The 12,915-nt window shown below is 53.8% G+C and overlaps 1 protein-coding gene and 1 long non-coding RNA gene across 4 annotated transcripts in view; one reads left to right on the top strand and one right to left on the bottom strand.

The window, feature by feature from the left end:
- The window catches only part of PFKFB3 (6-phosphofructo-2-kinase/fructose-2,6-biphosphatase 3), a 74,954-nt gene extending 72,629 nt beyond the window's left edge, over nt 1–2,325 (bottom strand). The window contains exon 1 of the mRNA XM_058681968.1: nt 2,182–2,325. Coding sequence (XP_058537951.1) covers nt 2,182–2,197 — 16 coding nt within the window. The 5' untranslated portion in view covers nt 2,198–2,325. The remainder of the gene's footprint in view (nt 1–2,181) is intronic.
- LOC131483624 (uncharacterized) lies at nt 1,055–10,943 on the top strand. Of its 3 annotated transcripts, XR_009247814.1 has the most exons (4): nt 2,451–2,993; nt 7,473–7,572; nt 7,918–8,170; nt 8,663–10,943. It is a non-coding gene; the product is annotated as an uncharacterized LOC131483624 (long non-coding RNA). The 3 variants fall into 3 exon arrangements; XR_009247815.1 differs by lacking the exons at nt 7,918–8,170; nt 8,663–10,943 and adding an exon at nt 1,055–1,408 and having other exon boundaries at nt 2,855–2,993; nt 7,473–7,729; XR_009247813.1 differs by lacking the exons at nt 7,918–8,170; nt 8,663–10,943 and having other exon boundaries at nt 7,473–7,729.
- Nucleotides 10,944–12,915: the final 1,972 nt, after the last annotated feature.

Consider the following 12,915-nt stretch of genomic DNA (forward strand, 5'->3'; position numbering starts at 1 on the left):
ACCATCTGGACAGTTCCAGGGACACGGTGCTGAGCCCCACCCCACGGCCGACCTTTCTGCCTTGCGCAGCCCCAAATGACATCCTATCAAGATACTGAACAAACCAGGTCCCCCTACAATTTCCACTTGGGCTTACTTCTAGGTAGGAGATCACGACTCAATCAAGTGGGGGAGTTCTGGCTCGGGCTCCAAGCCCTCCAGAGTCCCAGCCCTGGCTGGCTCACCACCAAAGCTTCCAAAACCCAGCAACTACTGTTCCTCCCATCCTAGGACCTTCACGAATTAGCATCCACAGAACAGACGAACGGTATTGTCCCCTTCGTGCAGCAATGACAAAGCCTTAACCTTTAGCAGTTTGCAAATGTTTTGTCCTGTGTGAGCTATTAATACTGTCATCAAGGGAAATTGTCACACGTGCAAGATCATTTAGCTGCGCAGGTATTTAATCCTTGATGTGGATGCTCGCCACCCCCTCCCCGGCCCCCACCAACAAGTGCTGGGACAGGCCTTCTGGGAGCTCCCCCGCAGAGACCACAAGGAAATGAGCAAGCGGAGAAGTGGTAAAGTCAGCAGACATGCGACTGTTCACGCTGCAGTTAAATGAGGTCAGGTGAGAGCCTGAGGGACCGTCCAGGCAAGGCCGCCATGTTGTAAGTGGAGTAATGGAGACACTGAGGACAGTGACCGAGGGGCAGGACGTCATGAGCTGACAGAGGACCGAAGACAGCTTTCTCCCTGCTCCTAGAAGCAGAGGCCTTCCTTCTCACCACCCCCCCACACACCCCGCCTGCTCTTAGAAGCAGCCGCCTTCCTTCTCACCAGTCCCGTTCACAACCAGGAGCTCTATCCGGCAACCTTTGTAAAAAGGACAAAGGCCAACAGGGCTTCAAGTGCAACCAGAGCATTGGCCTAGAATCTGAGTTATGAGGGAAGGAAGAGCCGGCAAGAAGACAGGCAGAGGGCCACCAGGCTCAGTCCCAGCCGCCCCCCCCCCGGGGGGGGGGGGGCAGGGTGGAGGCTTCCTCTTAGTTACTCCTCACCCGGCCAGGGTACCCAGGTAGGGGTGGGTCACCAGAGCCCAAGCCCCTCCCCACACGAAGAGAAAAGGGGAAGGAGTCAGACAGCTCGGACTGGGAAGTAAAACTGAATCTCCCTCTCTATCCTGGGCTCGGAGCTGACCGGCAGCCCCCAGGATCCGAGCGGAGCTCTGCAGTGACACGGCCTCCATCACCCGGCTAGCCAACTGAGGCCAAATACAGTGGGATCCCCCTTCCGGGGCAGGGGGCCACAGGAGGATCTGAGGCTCGCGGACAGGGCTTGTGCACCCCCCCCCCCACACACACACACCCGCTGCAGAGGGGGAGGGCCCAGTGAACAAGCTTAAATGCCAGGCCTGCAGGTGGGCCAGGTGGGTGTCTCCGTGCCAGGCGCAGGGCGGGGGGGGGGGTTCTTGCCCGAGGGCACCTTCCTAGGCCAGGCCGACCTCACCACCGGTCGGTATCTGCCTTTCGGTGCATTGTCCCACCGGTCCAACACAGCCGTCCCCAGTCCCCCATTTTGCCGAAGAACTGAGGTTCCGGGTGGTTTACATGACGTCCCAGGAGTCGGAGGGTAGAGAAGGGCGGCGGCAGGACTCGCACACAGATCTGCCTCTCCCACCCGCGTGTCCCGGCGGTCCCTCCCCCCGGACTCAGCCTGCCACCGAGTGCGCAGCGGGGAATCCCACGCGGCCAAGCCCCCGCCACCGAGGGCCCCCAGCCCGCCGGTCGCGCGCGACCTCCAACTTAATGAGGCGCGACGGGGGGGTTCGTTCAAAGTCGCGCGAGTGGCGCAGGCCCTGGGCAGCCCGCGCGGCGCACCGGCCGGGACACGTGCGGCGGTGGCGGGGGCGGCCGGGGCAGCGCGGGGTCCGAGGGCGGTGCGGGACCGGGGGCGGGCAGGGCCGAGGGCAGAGCCGGCGCGGGGGGCGGTGCGGAGGGCCGGGCAGTGCCCGGCAGCGCGGCGCGGGGCCCGGGGTGGGTGGGGGTGGCGGGCACGGCAGGGCCGGGCGGGGGGGCCGCGCGGGGACGACGGGGGGTCGCGCGGGGAGCGGCGCGCGCCCGGGGGGGGGGAGGGGGAGACCACGCGGGCTGGGCTCTCGGGGCTGCGTCCCCGGCGGCCGAGCGCGGGGAGGGCGCCTACCTTTCCTGAAGGGCATCGCGGAGGGGTGCGCCCCGCGGGGCCGGCCCGGGATACCGAAGCCGGGCGACGTCCGAGTGCCAGCCTCGCGGCTCGGGGGCGCCTGCGGGCGCCGGGCGAGGGAGGGGGGAAAGGGACATATTTGGACAGAGCGGGGCGCGTCACCGCCGGAGGGTGGGACCGCGGCGAGGCGGGCGGCGCGGCCTCCGGGGCGGGCCCGGCGGAAAGCGCTTAACCCCTGCGCGCCCGGCGCCGCTGCGCGCCCCTCCCCACGCCGCGGGTACACCTTCCGGGCGGGGCCTCGGAGGACCGCCTCCCGCGCTGATCTTCTGCCCTCGGGCGCTCGGCACCGGCACCGGCGGGGGGGGGGGGGGGGGCGGCTCCAACGGCTGGCCGGCGTGCACGGAAATTAAATGAAGGCCGGAGGGAGTAATCCCCGCAAAGCGCATCTCTGGCCGCCCTCGCTGAAAATCCTTCCAGCTCCTGGGCTCCCGCCCCGCGCTCTTCCACCCCCCACCCCGACCCCACCCCGGCAGTGATCGCCTCCGGCAAACTGTGCGTCTCTCCCTCCCTTGCGCATCGCTGTTTCCCCGGGCACCTAGAACAGCACCTCACATCCTGATCAATACATATGTCAAAAATAATTTTAAAATAATAATAATAATGGGACTTTCAGGAACCGTAACCTCGAGAAATGGAGAAGGGAGACCATTCCTCACATCACTAAACATTTTGTGTGAAGGCCAGCACCGAAAAATGCTTAACTACTTGGTGGGATCAAATTTCTCAAAGGCAGAGGTCATCTGTCCGTCCAGGTGAGAGTTAGTTCCTGTGAAAAAGTGCTATTTTATGTTACAGTTTGAAGAAATGGTGTTGGGAACAGTCTCCAGATCTAATATTTAAGGTATCTATGCAATTCCCCACTTTCTACCTAGTGGAAAAAAAAAATCCAGGTGAACTGAAAAGTCAGAGCCAGTAGGGTGTTCGTGGGTTTTTAATCATTTCGTGATGGGGGGGGGGGTGCAGTTCCTTGGGCTGCTACCCTTTATGGGTGGTGGTCCAGACCACCCCCACATTCCAAAGGAGCCCATGTCTGGGAGAAGGCAGCCAGCGTTGGTTCAGACAAGGTATTGTCATTTGGGTTCCCGAGCTCTCCGACTTCAGCTCCTGAGTGTGGGTGTCAGTCTGTGTAAGAGGAACAGGAAGTGGGGGGGGGGGGGGGGAGATCTGACACTGAGAGAGATCACCAACGCCCTCTGCCCTTTCCGCTGCCACAACCGTAACACCCAGCGGACCTGCACTTTACTCCATGGACTCACTTGGCAGGAAGGCAAATTTTATCTAAGGCCAGATAAATGCAAGCCTGCACATCTCGGATTTGTGCGGCTGCGAGTCACAGTGAAGCCAGAGGACATGCACGCTGGGGGGGGGGGGACCTCTTCCTTGTAGCTGGTGCCTTTACTGCCTTGTGGACTCAGGTGGCTGATTGTGATACAGTAAGACATGCGTATTTGGTCTTTGTTCCCAGTTCCTGGCACCTGGCGCTTAAAAACCTCGGAATCTCCAGAGCGAAAAGAGGGTTTTTGCGTGTTCATGAAATGACTGGTGCCTGGGACACTTAGGTAGCTTCAGGATAAGGGCTGGTGGCCAGAAAGACCACATCATGCTTAGAGGGTTGGAACTCTCAGCTCTATCCCCCCACCCCTACCCAGGGAGGGGAGAGGGGCTGGCAATTGGGTCGGATCACCAGTGGTCAGTCATGCGCATGTAGTGAAGCCTGGATAAAAACCCCTAAATGACGGGTTCGGAGAGTTTCCAGGCTGAAGGTGGCAGGTTCCGATAGGACAGGGAGGCTCCACGCACCTCTACCCGCTCACCTCGTCCTACGCTCCTCTCCCATTTGGCTGTTCCTGAGTTGTATAAACTGATACATGGCAATAAACTGATAATACCAAGTAAAGCACTTCTCTGGGTTCCGTGAGCAGCGCTAGCAAATTATCAAACCTGAAAGCGAAAGTCGCGGAGACCCCAGACTTTGTGGCCACGTCAGACAGAAGAGCGGGTTCCTGGGCACCCGGTAGTTGCACTGGCATCTGAAGTGGGGGGCAGTGTTGTGGGGCTGAGCCCCTTGTTGCCCTGTGGGGTCCATGCCAAGCGCAGGGAGTTAGTGTGGGACCTGGATCCAATTGCAGGACACTTGGGAGAAGTGCTCATAGGTGTGGAAAGTCCCCCCATGCGGAATCAGAAGTGATGCAGGAAAACCTGTTCCCCACGGAGGAACCGGAACCCCATCTCTCCACTCTTGAGCATAATCCCCTATAGGAACAACAGGGGGCTTGTGGCTGTCTTATTCCCATCATTTCCAAGAGCAGCCCTCTCTGATGTTGGGTCTTGTTGTTCATAATCCCTGGGGACGTCTGTTCTTTCAATCAGAACCTGCCAACAAGGGTTGCCGTGGATATTTCATAACCGCACGAGTGTCTCTGCTTGTCCTTTGCACAAGGGAGGCAGCAGCCTAGGCAAGTTCACACAGGAGAGAAACGAGTGGCCTGAAAAATTGGATTTGCTCAAGAACTACTAACTCACTGTGGCCAGTACCCAGTATGGGCTGGGGTAGTGGTTCACAGCCCTCTGGTTTTCGGCGTGGAGGCAGGATTTGAAGAGATCTTAAGTGGAGAGTATATTCCGAGGCACTTTCCACAATATAGTGTGAGTCGCAGAGTGAAGGAATCGCATCATTCTTCCCCAAACTCCCCGTTGTGTCCGCCGACGTTTCTCTTCTGGGTCTGATGACCTATGGACGGAACAGTACTCTTCTGAGGAGCTCTGAGCACAGCACACTGCCATCTAGAGTGGAGCCTAGTGGCTGGAACCTTGCGGAAATTGCAAGAGTTGTCAGGTGGGTTCCGGTCTTCCTCCAGGGCCCCAGCTGTCATGGTGCTAGAATGGCCACCATCACTAGCACCAGCCGGTCATCATCGGGGGCCTGAGGACAGAGCTGCTCCAGCCCAAGGGCAGGGAGCAAGCTGCAGGACTGGATTTGTGACAGCTGGCTGGGCCCCAGGGGTGGTTTCTGATTTAGTAAGCCTGGGGCGGGGCCTGAAGCTTCCCAGGTGGTAAGGGTGCAGCCGGCCCTCCTTGTGTAGGGCTGTGCTCAGACACCCAAGAGGGGGAGTGGGACCGGGCTGGGAGGGGTCCTGCAGGATCTGGAGCAGAATCAGGGCTCCTCCCACCCAGGGCACCAGCCCCCCTTCTCCTCTGGTCCCGGTGCTCCGCGGGGCGCCTCCCGGCCCAGGCTCTTGGGGCAGAAAGTGCCAGAGCCAGGCCTCTGGTTTTCTTACTGCAAGAAGAAAAGGGCCCCACTTCCCAGATTTCTTTTCCAGTTTGTAGGCCAAACTGAAGGTAACACTCAGAGATCTAACACATTCCACCCCGGAAATTCATCTCTACCCATAAGGCTTTCCTCTCTAGCTGTAGGATGTGAGGTTTGGTCTCCAGTGAAGGAACTGAGGTCATAGGAAGAGGGAATATTTGATCGGGGTCAGGGAACACTGGTAAAGAAGAGTGTGTTGAAGGAAGGAAGGAAGGAAGGAAGGAAGGAAGGAAGGAAGGAAGGAAGGAAGGAAGGGAGGGAGGAAGGGGCGTGCCTGGGGACAGGGACCAGCAGGGCCCATAAAGTACTTGAGGGCCCCACCCCCACCTCCACCAGACTCCCCAGAGTGGAGAGTCCAGTGGCTGTCCCCACTGCGGGCCACCCCCCATTGATACGGTCCGGGTGGTTTAAAGCTGCTGCCGCCTCAAGCTTCTGGGCCCCTGGGTCCTGCCAAAAGGCAGACCTCCGGCCAGCCAGCCCTGGCGTGGGTGCGTGCAAGACGCAAGCAAGGGGTGAGGAGAAGACACTGGCTGAGAATCTCTGCATGGCTTCCCAAGGCTGTATGATAGACCCTCTTCGAGCTTCAATATTTTGCCTATAAAATGGGCATAATGCATTCTTTACAGGTTGCTATAAGGATCACGTGAAATCGTATTTGCCTGGAGCACACGTGCTCAGTGAAAGGCAGCTGCCATTATGAGTAACATTAGCAGTAGTAGAGCTGGAAGCAGGGGCCCTGGGGTAGTGAGAGGGAAGGGTCCCAGAAGAAGAGAGAAGCGATGGGGAGCATGGGGGAGGGGAGGGCGTGGGGCAGGAGCACGTGGGCTGGCCCAGGAATGTTGGGGCTGAGCTTCCTTGGGGTTGAGGGGGCCGAGGGAAATCCAGCTGCTGGGGGATGAGCAACTATCCATTACCAAAATGTGTGTGTGTGTGTGTGTGTGTGTGTGTGTGCATGTGCGTGTGTGTGCACGCATTCACGTGTTCACCTGCACACACCTAATTATGGAACTATGAAAGAATCAATGATTCACAGTATCGGAGAAAACTATAAATACTAAGGGTAGCTATAAGGACACATCTAACTCACGGCTGTTGGTTCCTAAACACCAGTCTCCGACTGAAGGAGCCAAGAGCCCCCAGAGGGTTTGAGCGGCTAAGCACAGGATGAGCCTGGAACATCTTGTTGTGCCAGAAAAATAAGTAATCATTTTGCAGACCTGCCAACAAACGACGGGGACGCATCCAAAACACACAGGGTCCAACGTGAAAGGGCTCCTCCAAAACAGTCATGGCAGCAATGGATTGTGACCCAGAGAACAAAGTGAGAAGCCATGAGTCCACACTGGCATAAATAAATAGGAAAGTGAATAGATACATAGGGGAGGAGGGAGAGCTCTTCCTCACAAATCCTAGACCTCACAGAAATGACTAGAATCCTAGCTCATAGATGGAGAAGGAATCATGGCGCTAGAAAAGTCACCATTTGGCAAATAGCACAGAAATAATTGTTTCACAGAAGAACCCTCCGGGGAGGCTAAAATTAGCAAGCAGCAATAATGCAGTGAGACACAGGATATTAACAGTCTCAAAGTACCTCCTACAAGGTAAGCATTAGTTGCAAAGGGGAAGGTGGTGGCTTTGCGGTAGAAAAAACTGGAAGCCACCTCCACCACCTAATCAAAGTCAACGTCACCAGTAATGGAGCAAATCAGCATCAGGTGCCTCTTGATACAATGCACTGAGAAGGACACATCACATGGGTGGTATTCTTGCACAAAAATGCATAACCTGAATCTGATCATGAGGAGACATGAGACACCTAAAATAAAGGACATTACAAAAATAACTAGCAAACAGTTCTTCAAAAATGTCAAAATCGTGAAAGACAAAGATAGACTGAGGAAGCGTTCTTGCTTTACAGGCAGCTAATGAGCCATGAAGACTAAATGGAACACGGGATCCTGGATGGCTTCCTGAACCACAGAAGGGACATTAGTAGGACAGCTGGTGAAACAGGAATAGTACTGTACCAATATTAATTTCCGGATTTGGGTAACTGTACTGTGTTTATGCAACATCTGGAGAATTGGGGGAGGGGTGTTTGAGACTTCTTTAGACTGTTTGCAAAATGTTTGTAAGTTTAAAAATTCAGAATAAAAAGTTAAAAAAAAAGTAAAGGGTAATCATAGAGACTGCAGAACTCGCTAAATGAGACAACTCCCAAACTGATCTGGCTGTGTAATCAGCTACTAATTACCATTAATGATGGGAACTGCCTAATTTCCAGGCAGCACAGTGAGGAGGAGCTTTTACCACAAACTTAGTGGCTTAAAATACCACCCATGTATTCTCTCCCGATTCTGTAGGTCAGAAGTCACACGGCAAGACTGGGGTCTCTGCTCAGGGTCTCAGGAGGCTGAAATCACTGTGAGTGGGGGAGTTCCCAACCGGAGACTGGAGAAAAAAACCGCCTTGCAAGCTCATTCCCAGGGCAGAATTCAGTTCCTGTAGTTCAGGAGTAAAGTCCTCACTTCCTGCCGGCCGCCAGCTGCCAGCCACCAGCACTCTGTTCCCAGGGGCTGCCCGCATCCTTGCCACGTGGCCGCCTCCTGTCTTCAGGTTAGTGGAGGCAGGTGGATGGCTTCTCGGGCTTTGAACTCTGACCCCTTCCTCTGGGACCAGCGGAGGAAACTCCCTGCCTTAAGGAAGGACACAGGCCCTTGCAGATAGTTTCCGTATCGTAAGCCCAGCTGATTTGGGATCCTACTTTTGTCTGCAAATTCACGGCAATACTGGGTTAGTGTTTGAGTAACTGGGGAAAGTTTGTGTACACGAGGGCCAGGAATCCTGGGGCCACGTGGGAGTCCTGCCTGCCGCAGGGTAGTTTCTTAAACCAAATAAATGGATATAAACGGGCAACAGGTTTGTGGACGGTGGGGGGCACGGCCTACCTGCTCTGAGGATGTGGGCTCCCCGGTGCCCACCAGATCAGTCTGGCCTGGCTCAGAGAGAGTCTCCTTCTTTCCTACTAATCCTCCCGTTTAAACCGGTTCCTAAGTACAGCCCTGACCGTGTTGGAATGAAATTAATTATCATCTCTTCTCTTTCCAGTCGCGGAGTTTCAGAAATCAGGATTCAGTCTCTAGGGGACAGACGCTATCCACACCCTCGCTGTCCCGGATGGAAGGAGAGTAGCATTGTGTTTAGTGCTCAGCAGCAGCTCCGGAGGCACCAGCAGCTGGGAGTGCACGCCCTGGGGCTGCCCGGTTCCCGGCCAGTCGGGGACAGTTGTCCCTTTCTTCACAAGGAAAGAGTGGCTGCAGCGAACGGGGTTTAAGTTGGGCCTTTGAAGCCCACCGAGCCCAGGGCCGGGCTTGCATTGAGGATCGAATCACTGAAAACATCAGAGCCCTAAAGGACTCCAGAATGTCACCAAGCTGCTCTTGTGAAGCTCGCTCCTGTGCCAGCAGATGACCAGGCTTTTTGTCGTTGTCGCAACGAGCGTGTCCTTTTTTCTCAACACTCTGACAAACTCCTGCTTCAAGCAGGGGCGAGCACTCACCCCCACTCGCTACTGACAAAGCTGCGGCTAAGGGAAGTGGCCTGCCCTGGGCGCCTGGCCACAAAGACGGAGCAGAGACCTCCAGCTGGGCCTCTCAACCGATGCCACTGTCCTCACCGTGCCACACCCTCTCTCCAGGGAGCTGCGTTCTCTCCAGTCAGTCGTTGTCCTCCGGGCGGGATATCACAGTCCTCAGAGGGCTTGGCTGAGCTGGGAACCCAGGCCCATCTGACCTCAGTGTATTTAGTCTTAATAACCTATTTACGGCTGAGAAGCCAGACTGCCTCTTTCCCAGAAGTCAGGCACAACTGCTCTGGCCAAGCGGTGGCTTTCCACTCCCATTATAGTCCTAGAAGATGATGCTGCCCTTCTGAAGAGGAAAATGAAGAGTCTTTGTGATTCAAATGAGTCACATTGTCACTTCCAGAGAAAAAGCAAGTCTTCGAAGGGGGCTCTCACTAAACCCGTGATCAGAACAACTTGGAGGCAAACTGGACGGCATTGTGGAAGCTACGTGGTGGACGATGTGTGACCAGCTCCAGAACTGGCCCTCCCTTCCACGCCCCGGGCCATTTCTTCCCTCCTCTGCCTCTGTGTCCCCATCTGTAAAATGCAGAGAATATTAGTTGTTGGCCCGATGTGAGGACCGAATGACTGCTTAAAAGAGAAGCAGGATTTCTTTTTTTTTTTTAATGTTTATTTTTGAGAGAGAGAGAGAGAGACTGCAAGCAGGGGAGGGGCAGAGAGAGAGGGAGACAGAGGATCCAAAGTGGGCTCTACGCTGACAGCAAAGAACTGGGTGCAGGGCTCGAACCCACAAACTGCGAGATCGTGACCAGGGCCTAAGTCAGAAGATTAACTGACTGAGCCACCCAGGCGCTCCGAAAACGCAGAATTTCTAATGTTGGAGGAACATATTTTTACTGCACTTGAGGGTGGCTTTTCTACATTATACGAAAGACTGCTTCGAGATATTTCTATTTTTCAATATACATTTTATCCAAATTCAAAATTTTAGGTTTTCCTTAAGTTCTTAGACTTAACTCAAAGCTGCATTATTCTACTTATAACCTTATCATATAAAATATAGTAAAACTTAACAGTCATTGTTCAGGGGAATTTGATGACTGGTCCCATGTAGAAATCCAGCTATTTAAACTGCCTTATCAATTAAAAACTGCATTTATGAAATACTTTATACTTCAGAACACTTTGGTTTGCTCACAAGCCTTGCCAAATAACCAACTAAATATGGCAAATCTTCAGTTCTTTTATTAAATGTTCCCATACTGCTGACAATCTTAATAAAATTGCATTGCACCTTTTAGCTTAAAGCTCAGGTCATGACCTCAGAGTCGTGAGATTGAGCCCCGAGTTGGGCTCTGTGCTGAGTGTGGAACCTGCTTAAGATTGTCTCTCTGTCCCTCCTTGGCTCTCACGTGTGCTCGCTTGTGCTCTCTCTCTCTCTTTCTCTCAAAAAAAAAAAAAAAAAATTTTTTTTTTAAACTGGGATCACAAGGCCTGTCCATTGGATACTCAAATTTGCCACATCCTCTTAAAATTACAAGTTCTCAAGATGCCAAAGAGATACTGGTCACCTAAACTTAACCCCAAAATATCAAAAGTGTGGGTTTAATTTGCTTCATATTCCTCTGCTTAAATAGAAACTTTTCCACAGTTAAAAGAAAAAGACTCTGAAGAAACAGTTATGTCATATCAGCAAGTCAGGGCTCCTGTCCCAAGGCACTGACTAAGGTTACTTATTGACCAGAAAGACCCTGATTGGGACAGCAAAAAATATCCAACATAATAAAGATTTTCCAGACCTTCTGAACTGTGGGTTATTTTTGCAATAACATGTTTACAACTAAAAAGAAAGCTAAATTGTACATCTGCTGCTGGGGAGTTTCTAGATGGGACCTGAGAAGAGCTTTTCGGCTCTCAGAAGGCCTTTGCTGCTTCCAGAATTAGGGAATGAGTTTCTAATGGTGTCCTGCTCTGGGGTGCAGAGCGTCCTCAGGCCCAGGGCACTTAGCGACTACAGAGGAGGACAGCATGTGGACGGTCACAGGCAGGAGTGGAAAGCACAGTCCCGTGGAGTGAAGGAGCTTCACCAGTAGCTGTGGGGGTCACCAGAACGCTTGGTTCGAAAGCACAGACGTCACACTCAACGGAGCTTAGGCCAAAGCGCGTCATCTGGAAGCGTGCTGACATCACTCAGAACGAAAGGCGGGACCCCCAAGCCCTAGGGGCGGGTGGCCTCCTGAGGGGGAGCCGCAGGACCCCGCCTGGCTCTCATCTCTTCCTCCCACTGGTCATCTGGCCGTGTCATGGCCGACTGGCTTCCACCATGGGGGTTCCAGCGATGGGGGTGGGGGGCCCCTGGCCCCCCACCCCATCTCGCCTCCCCCAGCCCCGCTGGAACCGAGGGCTCTGAGCCGGCAAGAGTGGCTCCCAAGGGAGGGAGTGTTACTCGGGAAGCGAGTGGATCAGCCCGGGTCACAGGAGCAGCTCAGGCCGCGGGGCTTTCCCAAGGCAGAACTTAGGGGGGGGGGTTACCAGAAGCGGCAGGGGGTCTCCGGACACCAGGACCACGTGATTCAAGGTTGAACGGTGTGGTGGGGTGCGGGAAAGGAGCACCATTACATCTTTTCCCTTTTACCAGTGAAGCAAAAGCTTGCCCTCAAAGACCCAGATATTTCTGCGGCCATCTCATTAGGCAGAATTAGAACTTGGGTGCTGGGAAGCAGCAAGGGTACGGAAAGAAGGGGTAGGGGGTGCCGGTTCCCACGGAGCTCCTGTGTGGACGGGAGGGGATGTGAAGGCCTTTCAGTCTTGCTCAGAATGACCCAGTGATGGTTGGGTGACGCGTTCTCCATGGGAGATGCATTCTCTCTGTTTACACCCCAGTCCTTAAGACTGACAGCAAATGTTCTAGACAAGCACCAATCTTGGACTAAGGACTTTTAAAACGTTTTACTAAAATGAACAGTTTTCAGATTGCCAGGATTAATCCGAAATTCACGACATGCTGTCTAGTAGGGGTGTCAGGCGTCACAACTCGGTCATCTGTCGGAGGGTGCTTAGGGCCCCTCTCTGGCTGGCTGGACTGACAACTGGAAACTGATGGGGGCTTGGAACCACAGGTCTCGCCCATCCCTGGCCGAGAAGAGGAGTCGAGGAAGACTGCACGAGCCAGGTGAACATCTGAGGGTTTGGGTGGTTGGGGGTGCTCAGTGGCTTCCGTAAAGTTGTTCACGCTTTGGAAGTTTTTGTTTTAATACGGCTCTAAAAGCCAGAAAAAGGGGAAAAAAAAAATCTTTCCTCTAAAGCTCACAATGTGTTTTTCGGGCGAATTATACCTTCATCTGTTTGCTGGCACTATTGTTTACATATCTTAGAATCATACTTGTACCCATATTTTCAACATGATTTTAAGGCATCCGGTACACTATTAATCATATGACCTAACAGAATTTTAATAAGTACTTTTAATTTAATACATACCTCATCAACAGGTAACTGGTATAAAAATATATAATTTCCCTGAATATTTTTTCCAACCTGCTCCAGTCAACAAATTACAGTTGGGCTTAAATGGTTATTCTGTGCAGATAAACAGAGGGCATTTTCTAACACCGAAAAAAGCAAGCTGTACCCCATTCCCTCCTCACCTACTATTTCCAAATCGACTTCTTCATAAAGAAGTTCAACGTCTTACTTCGGCCGCATCTTCCCTTTTACACCCCGGGAAGAGGAAATATTTCAACCCAGGAAAGCTCACTCAGGGCCATCAAACAGC

The sequence above is a fragment of the Neofelis nebulosa genome, chromosome 8 (genome assembly GCF_028018385.1).
Source record: "Neofelis nebulosa isolate mNeoNeb1 chromosome 8, mNeoNeb1.pri, whole genome shotgun sequence".
In the NCBI taxonomy this organism is placed as follows: domain Eukaryota; kingdom Metazoa; phylum Chordata; class Mammalia; order Carnivora; family Felidae; genus Neofelis; species Neofelis nebulosa.